This window comes from Camelus dromedarius, chromosome 6 (assembly GCF_036321535.1).
Source record: "Camelus dromedarius isolate mCamDro1 chromosome 6, mCamDro1.pat, whole genome shotgun sequence".
In the NCBI taxonomy this organism is placed as follows: Eukaryota; Metazoa; Chordata; class Mammalia; order Artiodactyla; family Camelidae; genus Camelus; species Camelus dromedarius.
In genome coordinates this window covers 51,298,731-51,320,240 of record NC_087441.1, presented here as the reverse complement: position 1 = coordinate 51,320,240, position 21,510 = coordinate 51,298,731, and the positions used below count along the sequence as shown (strand labels likewise).

The 21,510-nt window shown below is 46.8% G+C and overlaps 1 protein-coding gene across 4 annotated transcripts in view; it reads right to left on the bottom strand.

Moving 5' to 3' along the window:
* The window catches only part of SIM1 (SIM bHLH transcription factor 1), a 64,464-nt gene that overhangs the window by 36,378 nt on the left and 6,576 nt on the right, over window positions 1-21,510 (bottom strand). For 2 of the 4 annotated variants that reach the window (XM_010989649.3, XM_031456077.2), the window contains exons 3-9: window positions 16,972-17,054; window positions 13,472-13,561; window positions 12,817-12,925; window positions 12,627-12,712; window positions 11,708-11,907; window positions 11,388-11,494; window positions 10,590-10,737 (exon numbers count right to left, since the gene is read on the bottom strand). In XM_010989649.3, the coding sequence (XP_010987951.2) occupies window positions 10,590-10,737; window positions 11,388-11,494; window positions 11,708-11,907; window positions 12,627-12,712; window positions 12,817-12,925; window positions 13,472-13,561; window positions 16,972-17,054 (823 nt within the window). Of the gene's footprint in view, window positions 1-10,589; window positions 10,738-11,387; window positions 11,495-11,707; window positions 11,908-12,626; window positions 12,713-12,816; window positions 12,926-13,471; window positions 13,562-16,971; window positions 17,055-17,183; window positions 17,955-18,760; window positions 19,441-21,510 lie in introns of those variants that run through there. The other 2 variants (XM_064486824.1, XM_064486825.1) reach the window with 2 other exon arrangements.

The window sequence follows — 21,510 nt, the reverse complement described above, 5'->3', positions numbered from 1 at the left end:
CAGCAGCCCATATTAGCATGGCTTTACTGATGTGGATACAACAAATTCTGTTTGAACAAGAAATCCTCGGGAAAAAAAAAAAAGGAGAGTGAGCCTTTCACAAGCTCTGTCTACTCAGCAATCAATCAAAGGAAAGATACCCTAGTAAAGACAGCAGCTCACATTTGAATCCTGGTAAAAATAATAATAAATGAAATAATGGTCTATGCGTGATGCTTATGGATTGCAGATTTGTGAACACGTTGTAACCATTGATGCTTAAACTGGTGAAGGGGAGATGAGCTGAGGCCTGATGGGTGGGCATAACGGCTCGGCAGCTGACTAGTTCTGAGTACAGCCAGACTGTGAAGCAATGGAGACCTCACACTGTAATATCCATAGCCCTTTGCAAAATCTCTGCAAAACATCCTATTCCTGAGCAATAGGTGGAATCAAATGAAATTGCCAATTATGGACTGTTTTAACGCACAGAAACAGCAATTTCATATGGTTCACCCTGGTACAATATTACCAGCTTAACGACAGCGCGTCAAAGAGGAAATCAGGTAGGCTCTGGAGTCTGGGCTCTGGATTGGCATGCCCATTTATTAGCTGTATTGGCAAAGTCACTTGGGCTCTCTGAGCCTGTGACACAAAGTAGCCACCCCTCTAATGTGAGTTCTTCTTCTGCCCCAACCTTTCTAAGTACAGCAATGAATGGAACGCCTTCCCACTCCACCTCCAGCTGGGAGCTGACAGTCATCCTCCAGTCTGTCCAGGGCAAGGCAGCAGCAGGGCCAGGGGGTTACCCCTTACAAGAGAAAAGTTTAAAATATTATAAAAATCTAAAACAATTAGCAACATTTTCTAAAAATGTAATAAATTTGCAAAGACTATTTTGACTCTAGAGTGAGTCTTCAATTGAAAATTTGCGGAGATTCATAATCCTATTAGAGGTCAGTCCCACCAAATATTCAAAAATCCCATTCAAAGCAGAACAAAGATCAGCTCAACATTGTTCCAAAAGGACAAAAATTAACTTGGACACAACTGCTCTCTCTGGCCGAGATAATGAGATACACAGGACCTGCCCTGGATAATGTCCTTGTGAGAATTAGAGTTGGACTTCTTGGCTTGCAGCCAGTTACCTTACTGCCAATCATGATCTCCCTGTGCACACACACACACACACACACACACACACACACACACACACACCCTCTCTCCAGGGACCCAGCTCCTCCCACTGCCTCCACTCCCTCCCCACCATCTAACCAGAGGGGAGTCTGACCACCCCTACAAGCTTATTCCCCGGGAGTGGCCCCAACACTCTCAGGGTAGTTTAGACCCTCTTCTTTCTAACTGTAGATGGAAGCACTTCCGTCCAGGAAGAAATCTCAGTCATTAGCAAGCCCATGGGGAAATCAAGCCAGGCTACAGCGTGGACCTGTGCTTATTTCTTCTTTTTCTTGCAGATACTGTCTTGTCCGTTTTGATGTCCCCAGAACCTGGCCCAGTGCCCGATGCATCATAGGTGCTCAATAAATCTTTCGTGAATGTTTAAAGACCTACCAGCACTAACCAGCTGAAGGAGGGTCTCACAATCCTTTCCAGATGCATCAGAATATTTGGCGACTTCTCATTCTTGGGCAACCCTGGGCCTTCGTAAGACTTGTGCTTTCTCTCTTTCAGCTCAAAGACTTACAGACTTGTATTCTGTGTTTACCAGCAGGCCAAAAATTCTTTTATTTAATTTCACTGAAATAATCACCCTGATAATTCCCATTTATTCCATGTTACTTTATAATCAGGCACAGTGCCAAAAAACCTCACACATTATCTCAATTAATGTTCACAACTCTATGAGGTAGATAGAATTATCACCTGAATTTTCAGATTTAAAGAAGTAGAGATGATGAAGCTAAGCAATTTGCCCACAGTCCCAGAGCTAGTCAGTGACAGCACTGAGATTTGAATAGGCAATAGACCCAGAGCCCAAGGCCTTAACTAGTATGCTGTGTTGCATAAAATGTCGTGATATCTCACTTCATAGCACATTTTTCAAATACCTTGTAATGCATCCCTATGGTTATAAGGGTTTGAAACACCTAAGTAAGAAGCCTAGGGGAGATACTGCATCGTATTCTAACAGCAGGATTGGGATGTCAAATGCAACATTGGGAGAACTCCTAGTCCTGCAAATCTGGAGCTAGCCATAGAGGTTCTCTGCACCTCCCTCACCTCCAATCTGCTGCTGTTTGTCATCCTAATATATATCTCACATTAGCTTTCTACAAGTAATTGAAAAAATATAACCATTATAGATGTGGTACCACCATGTATTCATTTTAATAAGATTTTATGTTCAACTCAAAATACTGACATCCCTTAAAATTTGAAAAACTGTGCTTAGATGCTAATATTTACATATTTATTACCAAAGTCAGATGAATGTGTTGAATGTGTTGAAGATACACCAGTACCAACTCAGGAAAGGTAAGAGCCTTAGGGAAAATAGTTCCCAAGCCTGATAGAACATGCTCAGTTCCAAGGTAGAGACAGAAAGAAACTCAGCTTCGACGAGAGCAGTGAGACAAGCACAGCTGAATTTGAAAAGTGATACAAACTGTGTCACAGGGACACTTACTGAGAAAGAACAATGGGACCAATGTGCAGAAGTCACTGCTTCGTATCAAAAGACCCCAGCTCTGCTTCCAATCCTTAAAATTCTACTCCTTCCCTGATAGCTCCACCCTCACTCCAAGCTCCTCTGAATTCTGTGCCCTTAGCAACTAGTGCAAGTGTACCACAGCATTTCAAACTGGGCTGATCTGAGTTCTTAAGTATTTCAATGAAGTGCTTTTACTTTGCCAACTGAACTGTTAACTACTTAAGAGATGCCAAGACTTCTGCTTCATGTATGCAGGCAATAAATCATTGCAATCTGCCATACTCCGTAAAATGCTGGTGATATGGCCATACCCATCCCTGTGGAGTCATGGGGAACGTACAAAAGGCTCCGCTGAACACCATCAAGAGTGCTAGTGTTGCACGCCTTTGTCACTTTGATTCATCATTACTGACATTGGTAAAATTGACAAAATACTAGTTTGAACTAAATTAACCTTAGAAATTTGATGAAAGCTTAGTTTCTTAGAATATTCATTCTCCCTGTAAAACACCATTCCACCATGTAGGGCACCTTCCACCTTGCCTGGCACAAATAAGGTACTCGGTAAATGATGGCTTACCTCCATCCAAGCAGAAATCTCAGCTCCCTCTAGAATTTACAATGACAGCAGTGAAAAACAGGGTGCACTTAACCAAACTATAGAAGCCACCACACACAAAAAGCACAATGCTTGGAGGAATGTGTATGGAAGGCTGTGGAAGGGAAAGAAAATAAACACTTAAATTTGTGGATTTGAGAATTTTGAAATCCAACTTAAAGAGGGGATTATTCATCTCCTTCCAAAGTGTTTCAGTTGATGTCACATAATTGGCAGGATCTAATACCAAGAGTTAAGATATTCTGAGCATCTGCTTTCTGCCAGGTACTGTGATATATATACATACATACATACACACACACATTGTCTCATTTAATCCTCCTCAGTCTTTAAAAAGTATACACAAATGTCTCCATTTCGTGGATGGGAAAACAGAGGGTCAAAGGAGTAGAACTGTGCTCAAAGTCTCACAGCTATTATGCAGCGGAGCATATTCGAACCCAGGTCCATCTGGCACCAAAGCCCACGCCTTTTCCTTGCAGGTTGCTTTGAATAATACTTTGTGCTTTTATAAAACAAAATCATGATCCAAGTGCAATATAACTTTCCAGAGTCAAAGTCACAGATGGTAAACAGATGGCCCGGACTCAGCCAGACCCCAAACATTGTCAATGCCCAACCAAAGCAAGTTCCCCTCTCATGGCCCTTAGCCCTGCCCTCACCATGGACCACCTCTCTCCCCTGCCAGTTCCCAGGACCTCAGGATGCCTGAGACAGGAGAAAGGAGGTATGGAAGTGACTCCTTCAAAAAAGGCAGGATGTTAAATTCCTCCATGCATAGGCACTCGGGTATTTTCAGGTTCCATCTAAACTCCAGCTAATCCTTTCTGCATGATGGCTTAAAAACAGACACCAGTACTTCAACCCAAATGAATTTTCTATCACCACCTGCTCATCTGGAAAGATGTCACAAGCCAATGAGAACAGAAAACAGAGAGGAAAGCACTGGATAAAGGGAAAGAAGTAGCAGCTTTTTACTAAATTATCGAGATAAGCATAACCCACCCCACCCACCAACCCACACACATCTTGTACCAAATATAACACTGTTTGCTGCATGACTACAATAAGTCAGAAAACAAACAAAAAATATTTCTCAGGAATTCCAGTAATGCCTCCTTTGAATTTCTCCATCTATTCACAATAATGTGGATGGATCCCTGCCCTCAAATGCAATGATCCATGTTTTTCCATGATGTGACTCATCGATCAGAACCCTTTCCCTCCCCACAGCCAGAGAAGAGTGGTCAGGCTAGTCATTTAGAAAACACCAAGTGATCTCTACCCAGGAAGTGAAGGGGAGGTCCTGGGAGTCAGTGCCCTCCAGGTCAAGGCAACAAAAAAGAAGTGGAAGTCAAAGAAGCCTGCGAAGGGGACGCAGCCAGGCAGCAGCAGTGCCAAAGGGCCAGAGGATGACACACTTGCCCAGAGCATGCTGGGAAGCTCTCCATCCCCAGCCTCTGAACAGTCCCAGGGGACAACATTTTCTGCCATTCTCCTTCAAAAGCAGAAAAGGCCCAACGCCACACCCCACCCCCACCAATACACAAACACACACACACACAGAAACACACACACCACCTAGGATACAGCCTGCTGTCACAGGAGGTAATTAGGTGCCTCATCTGATTTTAAAAAAAAGGGGGGGATGACTTCACTTGCCAATCCACCGACACTTGTTTTCACACTTGTTTAACAGGAACAAAATGTTAAATCTGATTGCAGAAATGAAATTATTAGTAATAGCAATATTGTATCTGTGTAACCTAAAGGCAAGCAATTCAGTAAGAAACTAAAATGTTGGCAAGCTACATTTTTTCTTAAAGACGAAAATGCCCTTGGTGAGGGGGAAGATACACTCTTAACTGAGTGTCACTGAGAAGGTAGCACTGCTAGTTTAACCCCCTAAATTGTCCATATCTGTGCAAACTGGTAAAGCAGCAACACAGAGGCAGCGTGTTAACGTTGTACCATGAGATCAGGTGAACACCTAACCAGAAGCTGGGTGGGCTGAACACTGCACACCTTACTCAGTGAAATCCATTCCTCTCTCCCAGACATTTTCTCCCCTACAACCACCCCCGACCACTCCTCGTATACAGGGAACACAGGGAAGACAGTCAACACTCCAGGCTGCACCCCTGGCTTCGCCACTTCCTCGGCAGATCTGACCTCAGCTTCCTCACCTAGATCATGGGCAGTGTGATCCCCACCCCAACCACTGTACAGCACTGTCAACACAGCAGGTTGGTAATGAATGTAACAGCACTGAAATATGTATTCAGCAAGGGGGGGAAATGTTGAGTATTAGTGATGAATTCAAAACTAAATGCAGACCATTTTAATTTAAAAAATTACAATAAGTGAAAAGCGTATGAAGGTTAAGATTATTTGAGTACTGGCATCATGTACTGTAGAACAGACTAAATCTCCCAGCTCTTTTCTTTAATAAAGTGTTTTGATAGTTATAAAATTACTATTAATTACTATTAGTTTTGGTTGTTATAAATTACTATCTATAAAAACGTGTCTTCAATTTGTTTCTATGATTATTCAGTTACATAAAAGATCAGTTGGGGCTGAAAAGGACAGTTGGGGCTTTGATGCTTAATGTTATCATCAGCATAATTAAACACAATTAAGGATCAAATCTAATTTATGGGTATATGCTGGTGCATGATTATCATTTTTAAGGATCAAAAACATTAAATCTATGCAACAAGTGCTCCATAGATCTGAGGCACATGAGAGTAGATGATTTTATATTTTGGTGTAGCTTACTTCATTTGATATTATTTGTAATATAAAAGGGTGGTTTTGCCAACCAGAAAAACAAAGTCCATTTTATAACTACACATATTATTGGTCAAGTTTTTAAAAAGCATTTTCTAAAATTTCCTCATAGTAATAACATCACTGGCCTTTAAATTAATTATACATTTTTAAGTTAATCACTCAGAGTAACTCAGCACTATTCACGTACTTGAAAGCGCAAACTAATATGAGCATTTTGTAATGTTTGCTGCTTTATAGTAAGGATATGTGAGGCGTCTATTCACAGACTATAGTAACACTTAAAAACCCTTTCTAATTGAGAGAACTACAATGGTTTTATGCAAAGAAGAACAAAAATTAAGGGACCTGCAATAATTAAAATGTAGAGACTCCTTTTTTTTTTCTTTTGCATGAAGGAAGTATGTCTCCTTTGATATTTGCCCTAACTTTTCTGCAAATTGCAAGGGTTATTCAGTAGATAGCAAGTGTAATATAGACCACAGATGTAAATTCTCTCTGTTTGTTCTGCCTTCTGTAACACTGAGATAGAAGTTGTAACACAGAAAATTACTTTCTTCTATGTGTTCAGTGACTCACTCTAAAACAGCATATGAGATTTTCCAGAAAAACAGTGTTCTATCCTAAACTTAGGAAATAAGCAGAGATGGCTTCTTTACCAACAAAAAAATGGCTGAAGATGTTAAATGTATTTGATTCCAAAATTACCAAATCACTCTCAAAATCTTCTCTTTTATTTTCCAGGTAAAATATCAGAATCATATTAGCGTACAATTCTCATTGGAAGTCTAGTTTAAAATACATGAACATTTACAACTATATCCTACAGAAGTCACTTCACAAAATACTGTCTATCAATCAGCCTAAATGAGGTCACACATCAGCGAGTACTTGATGAATTTCAGTGGTAGATTGTCTTTAATGGCATCAGTAAATAGATCCAATGTATATTTTTGCAACCTTCTACATAGTAGTTTTGAACACTTTAAATGTGCCATCATAAATGGTACAGTGGCTTTGTAGGAGAATGTTATTTAAGGATGATGTATCATGATGTCTGTAGCTTATTTTAAAATGATTCAGTGGAGAAAAAATACACAAATAGACACACATATAGGAAGAGAGTGACATAATGCAAATATGACATATAATAGATGATGTGTGTATGGATATTCATTGAACTACTATTTTGACTTTTCTGTATATTTGAAAGATTTATGTTTAAAGTATTTTAAATAGGATTTTTAGGCCTTATTGGTTTATTCTTAGAAGTAGACTTTAAAAGTTTAATTTTTTAAACATAAAGAGAACAAAGACCCTTCTTTTTTCTAGAAATTACTTTTCATAGTTTATTGAGTGTTCCGCATTTTCAATTTTCTTCACATTAAGTACTAATGTTTTCCATCTGAACTGGCTATGAATAATTAATACTACTAATTAAACTCAAGGAAATACAAATTCAGGAAAATTAGGTTTTAAACAGTATGTTCTTTTTCACTCTCCAGACGTTTCTAGACTTTCCCCACATTCACTATTACTAGACACTAGCTCCATCTCTTCTTTTCCCGAAAATAATCAGGGAGCAGGGACCATCCTACTTAACACTTATTTCAAAGCCTGTGGGTACTCAAAGTTTATAAGATTTTTTGTTTGTTTGTTTGTTTTTAAGCTTACAGGGTATGTGTTTTGTTGTTGTTGTTTTTAAGCTTACAGGCTGGTCAGTTTTTTAGTTTGGGTTTTTTTGTTTTGTTTTGTTCTCTGGAGTTTTAATGAAGAGCTATGTGAGCTTCAGGGAACTTCAAGGACTCACAGAAAAACTAAAGAGAACTTTTTAAATTTAATCTGTGTTTTCTCTGTCTCTTCTCCAGATTTTCAGAACACTAACATTTTGTATGGTGGTCAGACAAAAGCCAGTAAAGGCACCACATGCCTCTAAAATTCCTACATTCACTGTTGCAGCTGCTTATTAAAACAAAGTTACTGAATATTTCTATTCATCATTGCATTTGTTAGATAATAATGACTGATTTTTCTACACATATTTTAACTTCAGCCATAAATTTACCATCAGAAAATCAGAAAAAAATGAGTTTCCTATGACACAGCTTCCACCAAAATGTCACACCTTCATTTAACCAATGCTTATATAAAATTCTCTTTACCTTCATGACATGGAAACCCCTTCAAAATGTATACTATTAAAATGTCTAAATTTGGAAAACATCTGGTCTGTCAAATTATTTGAGGGGCTTGTGGTTTTAAGTATATTGTTTGAGATGCTGTATTTGGAAAGAATTCACTTATCATTCTCAGGCTTCATAGAGAACTAGCCCTGAAAACAAATGTATGTGGTAGTTCACTGCTACCATAGAGAATCAATAGCCATCTATTTAATTTGCTAAGACAATGTAAATTAGTAACTTCCAGCCAGATGTGCGATATACACATCAAACAAACTGCAACCTGTTCATCATGAAAATCCTGTCAACACACCCAGAGCCACTTGATGACATTCCATCTAAGGCAGTTTCCACATTTGCAGCTATAAAAATTATCCTAAGAATTTTTATACAAAGAATTGGAGCTGAGACTCATAAAATCAATTTCAGCTTTTCCTCTTGTGTGCTTCTGTGTGTTTATTTCTATTTTCATTCAGAGGTATAAAACATTCAGAAAAATGTGTGCCATGCTATTTTTCCTTCTGTAAATCATTTATCCTCATTATATCTTTTTAATCTCATGTAAAGTTGGGAGCCTAATCTGCAGCTCTGAAGAAGTGTGTGAAGTGAAGAATGGCAGAGTCAACAGAAGTAAGAAAGTACACTTATCCACTGGAAAACAATATAGAATATTTCAAAATGACTCTAAACATAAATTAAGTTTACCTATTGGGAGATCTAACTTGCATTCTGATCATTTATATGGGTCTGTGTGACTGTATACCCTGCTGTTTGATAAAAAATTACTAACCACAGGCACCCACCAGAGAACAGAGTGTATGTATAATGCTCGTGACGTCTCAGACATACAAAGTACCTTCTTAAAGAATGTCCATTTCCTTTCTATGGTAAGCAGACATAATTTTTCACTCCTTAATACTTCTGCTTCACAAAGTGGCTTATTTTATGAATTATGTTTTGCCATTTTCTCTTACATTTATTTTAATAATATGAAAAACTGCATTCATAAAATAGACGGTTTTGTTTCATGGTGCCCAAAATATTGGTATGTTTTCTGCTCTGTATTAAAATCCACAGCCTTCCTGCTATTATAAAAACCTAATAGTATTTGTTTTAACACCGTTTACTAAAATGAAAGAAATAAAAAATTCTTCTTAATAGCTAGCTATTATTCTTGAGTACTGAATCCTCATTTAAACCAAATTCACTTTCCAAGCCTACTGAATTAAATTTTCTTATTAAACAGAGAGCAGAGTAAATAGTCTTATTGCCAAGCATAATATTTCCAACTACTACATTTTTAATTTGTTAATTTAAAGGAACGTGGAATGAATCTAGTCCTCGTGGCCTATAGTATAGTCTGATTCCAAATAGCAGCCTTTAATCAACTTCCTAATGTCAAAATATCATTTCTACTAAGTGCCTGGTGTGTCAATGCTTCCAAAGTAAATAACTGCTGATGTTCCCTAAAATCACAAGAATTTCAACCTCTACCAAGAAAAAAAAGAAAAGAAAAGAAAAATGCGCACACGAGGGTTTTTCATAAAGGCTTCAACCCTAAGCAATTCTACTTTCACAAACATTATACAGAACGTGCTTTCTTCACCAGCGGCACACCAGGACACGTGATCAGCCTGCAGGGGCACACCAGCAACCAGAAACGATTACTGTTCCTAGGAAGAATAAGGCTCCAATGCTGCGACGGGGGCCGCGCAACCAGCCCCGCCTGCAGGTGGCACTGCGCTGCCGGCTGCTCCGCTCGGAGGCGCGGCACAGCGCGCGGCGCCGGGCACCTGCCAAGACTGGCAGCGTTATCGCAGGTCCCTTTGCTTTCCGGTGGTTAAGGTTAGACACTCCTGGTCACTTAAACCCCCTTTGTGGTTCAGGGAAAGAATCACTCTCTCAGAACTCTTAACTTTGATTGGAGCCTCTGGTTAAAATTAAGAACTTCAAACCCAGATTTGAAAAAGTGAAACAGATGTCCTGTTTGTTAACCATAAACGTCTCCGTACGTGGGACCCTTTCCTCTCTCCCTCTCTTTTCCCTGCCGCATTAAGTTTTATTTAATGCAGAGTTCACTTAAAAGGTTAAAAGAGAGAGAGCAGAAAGCAAGTACGGAGTATGGATGGAAAAACTTCTAAATCTTTCTTTGGAACATAAGGAAGGAAGCCTCTTCATAACGATGAAAGTGTTCCAGCTGCCACCTTCCAGCGTAGCCAGTGCTCAGGGTCAAAACCGGCGCCTCCAAGTGGACCCCAGCCTCCCTAACTGACTGTGCCCACCAACTGCGCCCTCGTGGAGACCAGAATCGCCTGGGTGGGAGAAGGGATCCCAGACTTGCACTCACGTGAGGACATAGTTGACACTAACGATGCAGTGTGGCCTGGAGGAGCGGCTGTTGTGCACGATGGTCGCATAGCTCTGCACCCATACCCAGCCGCCGTGCTTCGCCAGGAACCGGTAGTACTTGGTGGTCACCTGCCCTTTCACCAGCACTGGCGGAGAAACAGAAGGCAGCTGGTGGTGAGCCAGCCCGCTCCTGAACTGGCCCAAAAGCAATCTCTGGCTGTGGGAATTCGGGTCCCCCGAGAGCCCTAATAACTGCACCCAAGCAGGAGGGAGAGACAACCGGTAGATTCCCAAACGAACAGACTGACCCGTTAATTTGCATCGGGTCCGCTCCTCCCTCACAGTTAGCAAAGAGGGGAACAAGAGGGAAACATTTAAAGTTGGGGAATTACCCGAACTCGACTTTCTAACGATGAAAGGTAGGATCCGGGCCGCTGAACTCTGATGCTTACATTACCTGTCCCGGGAGATTAAGCTCAAAGCAAAGCTGTATCAAAAGCTGAAGTGAGTCAATGTGCGTGAGCCAAGTGGGCTAGCCTGGCGGGGTGGGGGGGTGGGAGTGGGTGCTGGGGTGCTTGTCAATAGGAGAACAAGACTCCTCCTGGGAGGATTTCACCCAGAAACTCAGACTCTCCCTCTGCCTGTGTGAGGGACCTCGATGACTAGGGCTATAAGGTAGGGTCTTTAGCTCCAGGGCCTCTCCTGCCACCACCATCACCACCACCCCCCTCCCCCCAAATGGCCCCCACCCACGCGCCGGGTTGTCCGGGTGCAGCGGGGCAGGGTGGCTCCTTACGCAGGTGGTGGGCACAGCGCAGGTGGAAGGTGTCGCAGCCATGCACGTGGTGGTACAGAGTCTTCTCAATCAGGTCCTGAGGTTCGTACCCCGTCAGCTCCGCCACTCTGCGGAGAGCAGGAGAGCAATCCCTGCCGGATGAGCACCGGGTGCGGGGATGCCCCCACCCTCGACAGCCATCTCAGACCTGGCTGCCCACCCTCACTTCGCACTTCGGATCATCTGCAAAATGGGCTCACAAGGTCGACTGAAGAGCTCTCAGTCGATGAGCAGGGCTGCCCTCCCACTAAGGGTGACCCTTTCCCTCCCCGGTCGCACACCTGGAGTCCAAGAAGATGAGCTTCATGTCCAGGCTGGCGCGGAACATGAACATGTTGCTGTGCAGCTTGATCTCCGTGACGGCGCTGGGAGGGAGCGAGTGGCCCACGGCCACTAGGCCCACGTTCTGGTAGCAGCCGTCGAAGGGGGACATGTCCAAGCTGTACTGGCGGATCTTCAGGTAGCCGCTGCAGTGAATGACCTGAGGCGGATGGTCAGGTGTGAGACTCAGCCACAGTCAGGAAACAGCCCAAAAATGTGGGGAATGGATTGAAACACTTTGAGACTCTTCGGGCCCAAAAGCTTGTGGGCCACGCCCATGCATTGAAGGGGTCAAAACTACTGGTGCTCCATGGTGTCTCAAGGGAATGACTGTACTGCCCCACTGGGCTCACTTGGGAGCTTATAAAGACGCAGAGCCCTGAGCCCGGCCAACCCTAAATGCATCTGAAACGCGAAGGGGGCCCTGCAACCTGCATTCTGATCGTGCTTAATGTCATTAAACTAGAGAACCGTGGATTCCACTAAAGCTCTGGTTCTTAACCTCTAGCGGGGGGTGGGGGAGGAGCACAATCTGAAGCTGTGAGTAAACTACGAATCTACCTTAGTTTCCGATCATTTCAGACGCTTTACGCATCCCTAAGGCCCATCATGTACCCCAGGTAAAGATCCCCAGCGTCCAGGCAGTATCTGTGCCCAGTGAGACATACGTAATTGCAAAAGGTAGTCCCCAGGTGTTCGCAAAGTTTAACGGCCCTCGCGGTGGGCCGGGCCCGTGACGCTTGGACCCGTACGGAGTGGTCCCGGGGACGGGAACCTCCCTCCTGCGCCGCGCGCTCCCCTCGTCCTGCCCCTTCGCCCGCACCCGGCTGGGTGGCCGCGGCCGCCACGAGGCGTGGATCTTCCCTCTCAGCCACGCACCTTGTAGCCGCCGCAGGTGAGGCCCGCGTTTCTCTTGGCCAAGACGCACTTCATCCTCAGGAAGAAGGAGCGTTCGATCTCGTACTCTGGGAGGGAGGAGCGGAGAGAGGGGCAGGACGTGAGAGAGGCGGCGCGGCGCCACGGTCCCTGCCGTGCTAACTGAGGAAGAGCTACAAGCCGACTGCCTTACCCTGGACGAAGTGAGAGTGGTAGGGCTGGTGGGCCGTGAGCACTGCGGTCATCTCGTCGTGGTCCGCCGGGTGTATGTACTCGTAAATGCTGTTCCCGGTCAGCTCTACCTGTAAAGAGGAGGGTATCACCGTCTCCGAGATGGAGGACTGCCCCGCGGAGGGGCTGGAAGATTGGGCCAGGGGGTCTGCAAGGCTGTGAGGACCAGAGTCAGAGCTCTACAGTCCGCCCTGAGTTCTAATTCCAATTCTGCTGCCTGCTACCTACTGCAGCCTATCTAAGCCTGGGTTTCCTTATCTGTGAGAAAAGAGAATGATAATAAAGATTACAGTAGTAGGAGGAGTAGTAGCACTAGTAGGAGTAGTAGCAGCACAGCTCCCTGGCAATGTTCTGGTGAAGACATCGTGATATGTATGTAACCACCTCCCATGCTGTTTGGCTTATGGTAGTAACTTAGAAAGGTAGCCACTGTTTGGACCTGGGGTGGAAGCTGAAGGCTATGTAGAGGGGGGAAAAGGGTAAGTAGAGGAAGGGGGAGATCCAGACTTCCTGCCAGCTGAGATGTTTCCAGTCCCAGAAACACATATAAAAGCTTTGGGAAAGCCCCATCCCTGATTGTAAACACTGAAGGCCGGAGGTGTGGACCACTCACCTACCTGAGAAAGACCCAGATGGACTGAGGCTGTCTCCGAGATGTACATGATCTTCCCATCGGGGGCCACCACAAAGATGAAGCCATCCAGGGTCTGGAGAGAGAGAGATAATTGAATAGAGAGCCCTCTGGGCCATCGGGAGAAATTGAAGGTGGGGGAACAGAAGGTAGAGATGTTCTGCTGAAAGCGCAGGGAGATGGAACAGAGAGGAGCTGACAAGAAATAAGGCAAAGAAAGGCAGCCACAAGAGTCCCTCTTCTGTTTACTCCAAATTTGTAAGCATGGGACATGCAGCACCCCAGGAGAGACCCAGAGGAAGTGGCGGATAAGGCTACTGCCCTCCAAGACTGAGGATCCACTGAAATGGACAAAGCAGACATATCTATAACATACACACAAACATTCGGGGGGGGGGTGGAAATCACAGCCTGTTATAGGTGGGTTAAGTTCTTGAGGTAATGGTAACTGAACGATCCAGGAGTCTCCTGTGTCAGTCTGGGAGGGGCCTGTAGTGACAGCATCCTATAATGGAAAGAGTACTAGCAGGGTTTGGGAAATAGTAGGCACTGGGAGATGTGGAAGGGCCGGCAGTATGAAAAGTTTGTAGATAGAAGGCAGCTGGCCAGTGGCTCTGGAAAGAGTCCAGGAGAGGGGGATTTAGGAGATGAGAGGCTTTCCGGGCAGCAAGTCCATAGAGTAGTGCTATAGTGTGTATGTGTTTACACTGATGAGTCAAACTGGCAGGCTCTCCATGAAGAAAAAGTCCTAGACTTTCACTGCTCCTTTAACTCTGTGAATGGGCTTCAGTCCAGGCAGTGGAGCATAAGGGTGAGTCAGATCCAGCACCTAAGGAGCTGGAAATCCAAAAGGGACACCTGGGCTAAAGACAGATATGACCATACAGCTGAGAAGACAGTGCTGTGAGGGCCTGGAGGCTGAGTGGCTAGAGGCCTGGAGGAGAATCAGAGAGGCTTTAGAAGAGCTGTTTGATTAGAGCCTTGAAGAGGAAGCTTGAATGGGAGAAGGGAGGAAAGGCACCCTAGGCAGAAGAAATGACACAGTGAAAGCAGGGACTGGGGGAGAGTGGATGTGGTGTATTCAGGCATGATGAGTTTGGTGTACCAGAGAGGAAGTACACCAGTGCTGGATTTTTGGAGAGTTTGAGATGTCAGTCTGAGGAATTCAGAGATGCTCCTGCAGGCATCAGGGCTCTAACAGAGGTATCTAAGCAAGGGAAGAGCATGCTGAGATATATTTTTTTCTGGCAGAATGTGGACAGTGACATATAGGAAGGAAGAGTTGAGATGAGGAGCTCAGAGATGGGCAAGCCTGAACTTGAGTGGTCACAAGGAGGACGAGGTAGGGGGAGAGCCTAAGTCAAAGATGGTTCTAGCTATTGTGAATTTATGGTGGCAGGAAGAGAAGCTGAGACTGACTTCAAGATCATTGAAAATTTAGGGAGGCACAGTAAATTTTTGCATGAGTGGAGTCTGGAGGAGGGAGATAGTGAATTCTTTTCTTCCATATGCTAAACTTCAGGTATATGCAGACTTCCATCTGGATGCATACAGTTGGCAGGAGGAAATAAAGGTCTGGAGCTCAGGAGGGGTGTCTAGACAAGAAACCAGCAGGTGGGGGGTGAGGGGAGAGGGTCATGCAAATGTGGGGAAAGGAGTTGAGGTGGTGGTGTTGACTGAGACAACCCAGGGGGCCTTGAAGCTGTGAGAGGAGAAACAGAGCTGGAACCTTGGGGAAATGCCAGCACATACAGCCAGACAGTGGTGGGAAATCCAGAGGAGCAAGCAGAGCGGGAGAAGAATACAGGAAGGTGTGCTACTTTAGAGACTGAGGGAGAGGCAGGATGTCAGGTAAGCAATGTCACCTCCATCAGGTCTTTTACTGAATGTCACCTGCCCAGTGAGTTCCTCTGCAACCATCCCCATTTAAAATGGCATCACTCAAACACAGCCCTGCTCCTTGTTCTTCTTATTGTTCTCCTTGGCACCTACACCACCTGTTATACTATGCAGCAGCCCTGTCAAACCTCAGTGGGTTTGCAAGGCTGCTTTCCTTAGCATGTCAACTCCATGGAGGCAGGGCTTCCTTCTGCCTGGCACACAGTGGGGCCTGCTATATTTGTGGAGTGAACGAGGTCAGGTGGGATAAGTGATGGGCATCTTATGCTAGATATCAAAATAGAATGGAGCGTGTGCAGAGCACCTGGGAGAGATGCCAGACTGCAGGGGTGTGGGAGTGAGGGGAGCAGGGTAAGTGATGGAAACAGAGGCTAGTTGTGTCCTGTGATAAGTTTGGGATGAAGATGAGGGGAAAGATTGGGCAAAAACTAGAAAGGGTGAGGGATTGCTTGGGTTTTGTTCCCTTGTTTTTATTGGTGACAGAAGTTAGCTGGCAATGTGGAAAAATTTGGGAGGGGTTCAGTAGCTGAGAGACAACTATTGCAGGGTGTCCCTGAGAAAAGTGAGAGACAGCAGGTTTCTAGTTAAGTTTAAAGACACAGGGCCTTTCTAGTTAAGTTTAAAGACACAGGGCCTTTCTTTGCTCTATGAGACTTTAGCCTCTGGGATTGAGGGAGGGATGGGGTAGTGATGGGACAGGAAAGGCCTCGGCACCACTGCCCTGAGATACTGCTCATGCCTGGCCCAGGACCGGGAATCGTCTCAGATTCCCCAATGCCATGCTGCTCAGGCTCCAGGCTCCCACGTGAGAAGTCCAGGTGGACTTGAATAATAAGAATAAGGGGGTGCAGGGTGGGATATAAGAGTCAAGCCTAAAAATGCCATCGGGAGTCTTACTATTTTAAATATTTGCCAGGCGACTTAAGCGGGCAACGGGCAATTTAAAACGGTGTACACTGCAAACAACGCGGTGATGGGCGCCTGCACACTGGATGAACTCATTACCTGGGGAGGTGTATGTGTGTATGCCAGGGTCTGTGCACGGCCTGGGGGCGCCTGGGGTGAGGGCGTGTGGAGAGAGAGAGGGAGCCGGGAACTACAGGGAAGAGATGAAACGAGTTGCAGACGCAGCAGACGCAGCAGACGCAGCTGGATCCGGAATGTGCAGGCTTAAAGCATTGACGAGCATTTCTACCAGATTCCCGTTATTTCCTGGATAAATCCTGCATTTCGGATTGTTTTGCAGCCTGGCCTCGGCAACTTGGCCCGGGGAGCTCCGGTTCCCTCTGCCGAGTGGTGTCAGATGGCGCCCCCTCCCTCGGTTTAGCCGTCATGATTGGGGACTTGCCAGGCTCCCTTCCAAACCCAATGGGCCAGTTGTCACCTTATCACCCTCTCTGCTTCGCGAGGCACCGTCCGCATCTATCGAGGTTAAGAGCTAAACATTTTAACTTTATAAGGAGTTATAGGGACTGCGAGATGGCCGCCATCGGACCGGATCCTATTTTCTGGGGAACTAGAAGCCTGGCTCCGGCCGGCACCCGGGTCCTTGAAGCACATGCGCCGCCGCGAGGCCCGCGTCAGTACCTGGAGCAGATGCGAACCCAGTTCGCGGCCAACGTTGTCCAAGGGGCTGGTCCTACTCGAGTGGCCCCACGCCTCGCCGAGCCCTGTGGAGACACAGAGACATCCTTAAAAGACACACTCCGAGCCGGCTGGCAGTTTGAGACTAGTTTCGCGGTTGTGTCACACACGCAAGCTTGCGCACACGACAGATACCATCCCGGCTCCCTCCCCACCTGGACAGCGAGTCGGGTGCGGATTAATGTCGGCCACGCCCTCTCAGCTTCTAAAGGTTTGAGCAAAGGTCAGACTCCCTCTTCCTCTGCTGGACGGGCTCGGCTTCTCCGAAGGGCAGCGCCCTGGCTGAGCGCCTCCCTGGCAGGACCCCAAGTAGCCGAGTTTGGGCTCAGCCTTTGCCCAGTGGGGCCCCGACACCACACGACAGCGGCAACTTTTGCGTAGGTTCACCAGTGTGCTTAGAAGGGAGAAGGACACTACTTCTCACCCCAAGTTTCATCGTCATCCTTATCACGAGGCCGAGGGTGTCCACACAAGCAGCTAATGCCGCTGTCGGCCCAGAGCCACCTGAAACGAGTCCAGCTCATACCTGGAGGGCTTTCTGATTGGCTGCGGGGTTCTCCAGCCATTTTCCTCGCCTCGACCTCTGACTTTAATCCCCTTTTGGAAAATCTGTTTACTTGCGGATGACTCCCAGCACCAACATCACTACGCAATCCTTCCTCTGCCTTTCCTCTCCTCCTCACACATCCTAACCTCACTGCCCTCCTCCCATCAAAAAAGAACCTTCCAAGGGCTTTTGTGCAAATCACTTGCTTTCAGGCGCTAACACCGTCTTACTAATATTTTCGTTCTCTTTTTGACATACAGAATTATTTAGTTTCTCTGCTATCCGGGTATCATCTATTAACAAAGACTGCCCCTTCCTCTCCTTGATGTTACCACGTTAAGATCTTTCCAGGCTTTGCCACAAATCATTTCTCTGGTGATGCCTAAAACCCACCCCACCCCCCAGGATACCCGTGGCTGATTTTTTAAAATTAATACGGAATGTGCTATAGTACATTTTTGCCGAGAGAAAATGAAAAATAAGGCAGAAGAAACTGGCGGAGACCAAGGTTATACTACTTATGGGTAATAATATCTTTTAACAGTGTTGCTGCTGAAATTAATTTAACTAGGTAGTTAAACTCTTATATGCTTACACCATTAAACAAGGTTTAACATAATAAAAAAAGGAGGGTGATTTACTGATTCACTTCATTACGGGACAAATCACTATGAAATACCCAATGACAAACACTTGCGTTGTAATATGGGGGTGGGGGCGGATCTTTCTGAATAAAACATGGAGTTGGACTCTTAAAATGTGTTGGCCAGGAGCTGCTTCTTAAGCAAGCGTTCAAAACCCTGGTAACGAGTAAACGTGAGCGCCTCTTAAGCTCGGATCGGGTCTTCCTGGGTGTTTGCACATCTAAATAAATCTAACGATTTCCCCACCGCTCTGCAAACAGTGACCCCCCCCCCCCGCCCTCGTCCGGACTCCTCTCCCTCCCTCCCGTCTCGGCAACCCCTCCTGATTCTTTAGCCAGCCCCAGTTTCCCTCCCCAGAGTGACACCACTGCCCTGATCCCTGCGGTCCTCCAGGATCCTTCGGGAGGCCTCCGACATGGCCGCCTGTACACACCCCTTCGCCTTGTCACCTTCCCTTCGTTCCTCCCGTCTCAGTCAAGCCATCCTCCTAGGTTGCTGGCGGGATCTGTTTATGTTTTCATCCCCGACCACACATACCCACCCAGAGGAAGTAGCGAGAGGGGTTAGTCGGGGAGGCCGCACAGGGGGAAGGGGAAAGGATCCTGGTGGGAGAGCCGGGGACGCGGGTGGCGCTGGCACTCGGATGCCGCGGGCCCAGCCGAAGCCTGAAAGCCCAAAGCTTCCCGGGGTCGAGAGGCCGGGCGTTCAGGGGTGCAGGGAGCTGGCCGAGGCCGCGTCGCGTCTGGAATCGAGTCTTCCGCAGCTCCCTGAAGGATGCAAGGCCTGCGCTTGGAGTCAACAAACGTCTTTATTCTAAAATTATGAAGGTCCTCCAAAGCATCTGGAGATGCCTAAGAGCCGCCTCCCAACTCGAATTATCTGAAAGTCCCCTAAACTCGACTCGAGGTTAAGTACTGTTTCCGAACTCTCGGCGCCAGCCTCGGCTGGTTGTGGTCTCGGGTTGCAGCCTCATTAGTATGCGCCTACGAAGGGAAAATAAGACTTCTCGGCAGGTTAATAAACAGCTGGGCCGGGCGCAGGTTAACAGGGGCCTCCCTCGCCCTGTCCCGTACCCCACCCCCACACTTTTTAAGGAACCTTTTGCTCTCATGGAGCACTGCCTTCTCTTATGTTCCCGGTTGAAATCTCCGTCACACGGTTACGTCTGGGTTAATGTTTTATAAGGGACTGGCTGCCCTCGTCTACCTGCCGGGCTTTCCTGACCTAATACCAGGGCCGAGCTCGCCCTTCAGCCTGCCCAGGACACCTCTGAAGCCCCGGTCACGCGTTCCACCTCCCGAAAACCCTGGAGTGGGTCAGAGACCCCTTCCCTGGACCCCCTCACCTTCTGCCTGCGGTGAAGCGCTCCCGCACCCAATTGCAGTTAGCGAGGGGGGTAAGCTGAGATTTCGTTTCTGCACTTGACCTACCGCAGAAAATTCGCAAATCCTTTGATTGTCTGCTTAAAATGAGGAGGAAACCAGCTCCCTTTGGGGCAGGATTACAGTGGGAACAAGATCTAAAGATTCTCTTGCAATTCGGTGAGGCCGAGGGAACGGGGTTTTGCAAAGGAGAAAAGGAGCTCTGTGAGGGAGGCGATAACTAAATCGGGTTTTAGACAAAAGGATTTTCCCCAGCTAAAGTGGCCGAAAACAAAGGAAAACATAATCTATTTTGGAAGATTTCCAAGATATGCCACATTAACCTTAGCAGATAAATTTTGCTTCTCCCCTCCCCCCTTCCCTTAAGGTCTGGTTTATCATATTTACATAAGTAGTATTAGAAGGGATGTATCTATTATGGATCTAAGGGCTAGCTCACATTTCATGAGAAACCCCGGGCGAAGTTTCACTGTTGCTTTACCCTCCGTGCGCGATTGAGCCATTTCCATTTAAATACCCCCTGACCCAAGGATTACCTCAATGGACTGACTGCACGGGTTTTGTAATTTCCTGAAAATGAGATTTCGATTTATAAAACAAGAAACCAATTAGTAACCAAATGAGGCGAAGTAGATCCACTAAAATTGACCTAATCCCACAGGCACAATTTAGGCCCGTTCTTGGCGAATGAATGATGAGCCCCAGTCTAGCGTGAGCTCAAAGCATCATCCAGCTGTGTTATTGCAAGCAGCAAAAATAAATTGATCGAGTTTTTCCTTCGGAATGAATTTCATACCCTTGACAAAATATAGATTACAGACTCGGCGTCATCACCTCCTTCACTCAGACAGGAAGAGGAGGAGGAGGACAGCTTGTTCTACTGGGGTTTTTTCCCCCTCTTCCTTTAATAAATAATCACTATATCTCAATAGAAAGGTGTCCTCCTTATAGTCGGTTTTCGGGCACCTTCATCTCCTGGCTGGATCACAATACGCCTTTTAGGCAATGTGGGGTTGCTGGGGTAGCTGTCCCATAACCCGACCACAACTTGGTGACTGAGGCGGGGAAAGCCCTCCGAGACCCCTCTCCCACCATCGGGTCCCGGGGGAACTTGTCTCAGCCTCCTGGTTTTTCCACAGGGCCTGCGCGACCTCGCTGAGAACCCACTGTCTAAATCTTTCCCCAGCCCAACCACCTAGCTGCCTTCGTATTAGGGCTCCGGAAGCCCCAGCGGCTAGGCTCTCTAGGGAAGAGAGGGACGGAGATCCAGCGCGCTTAGCCAAGACCGAGCGCCTGCAGCGGTCACTGGACAGAAGGCGGCTTCACGCACCAAGGCGCACCCACCCCCGCCTCCCGCACTCGGGCGCCGCCTTCTCCGCCACCTGGCGGGTGTGGCCGATCTTCCGAGGGCGTCGGTGGCCGTCCGGGGCCGGACTTGGTCCCGCGCAGCAGCCTGGCCCCCACAGTGCGTGTGTGCCCTGCCCCCACGCCGCCTCTGAGACCCCCAGCCGCGCCCAGGGGATCCGTTAATGTTAGTGCAAATCTGGGGTGGAGATCGATGGTCACAACGCTGACTCTCGGCGCCCTAGTCGTGCTCCAACCTCGCTTCCGGGGCCGGGCCAAGCCTGCTGACCAGGCTGGCTGTTGGCACCCGAGCCCGCAGCGAGAGAACACGAACTGCGGGAAATGGGGTCAGGCGGGGTTCGGCCAGGTCCCAAATAAACCATGGGACGAAAATGCACGAGGGGTTGAAAATAGTGCTTGCGTGGCGGCCAGGAGCGTCAAGCGATGTCGCCCCAATACTCCGGACCTTCGAGGGTAGCCGGGCGGGCTGTTGCCACCTGCCCCGAAGGCAGGAGCGGGCGTATCCCGTTTGGGTTCTTCTTGGCGGCCGGGACTCGACAGCCGC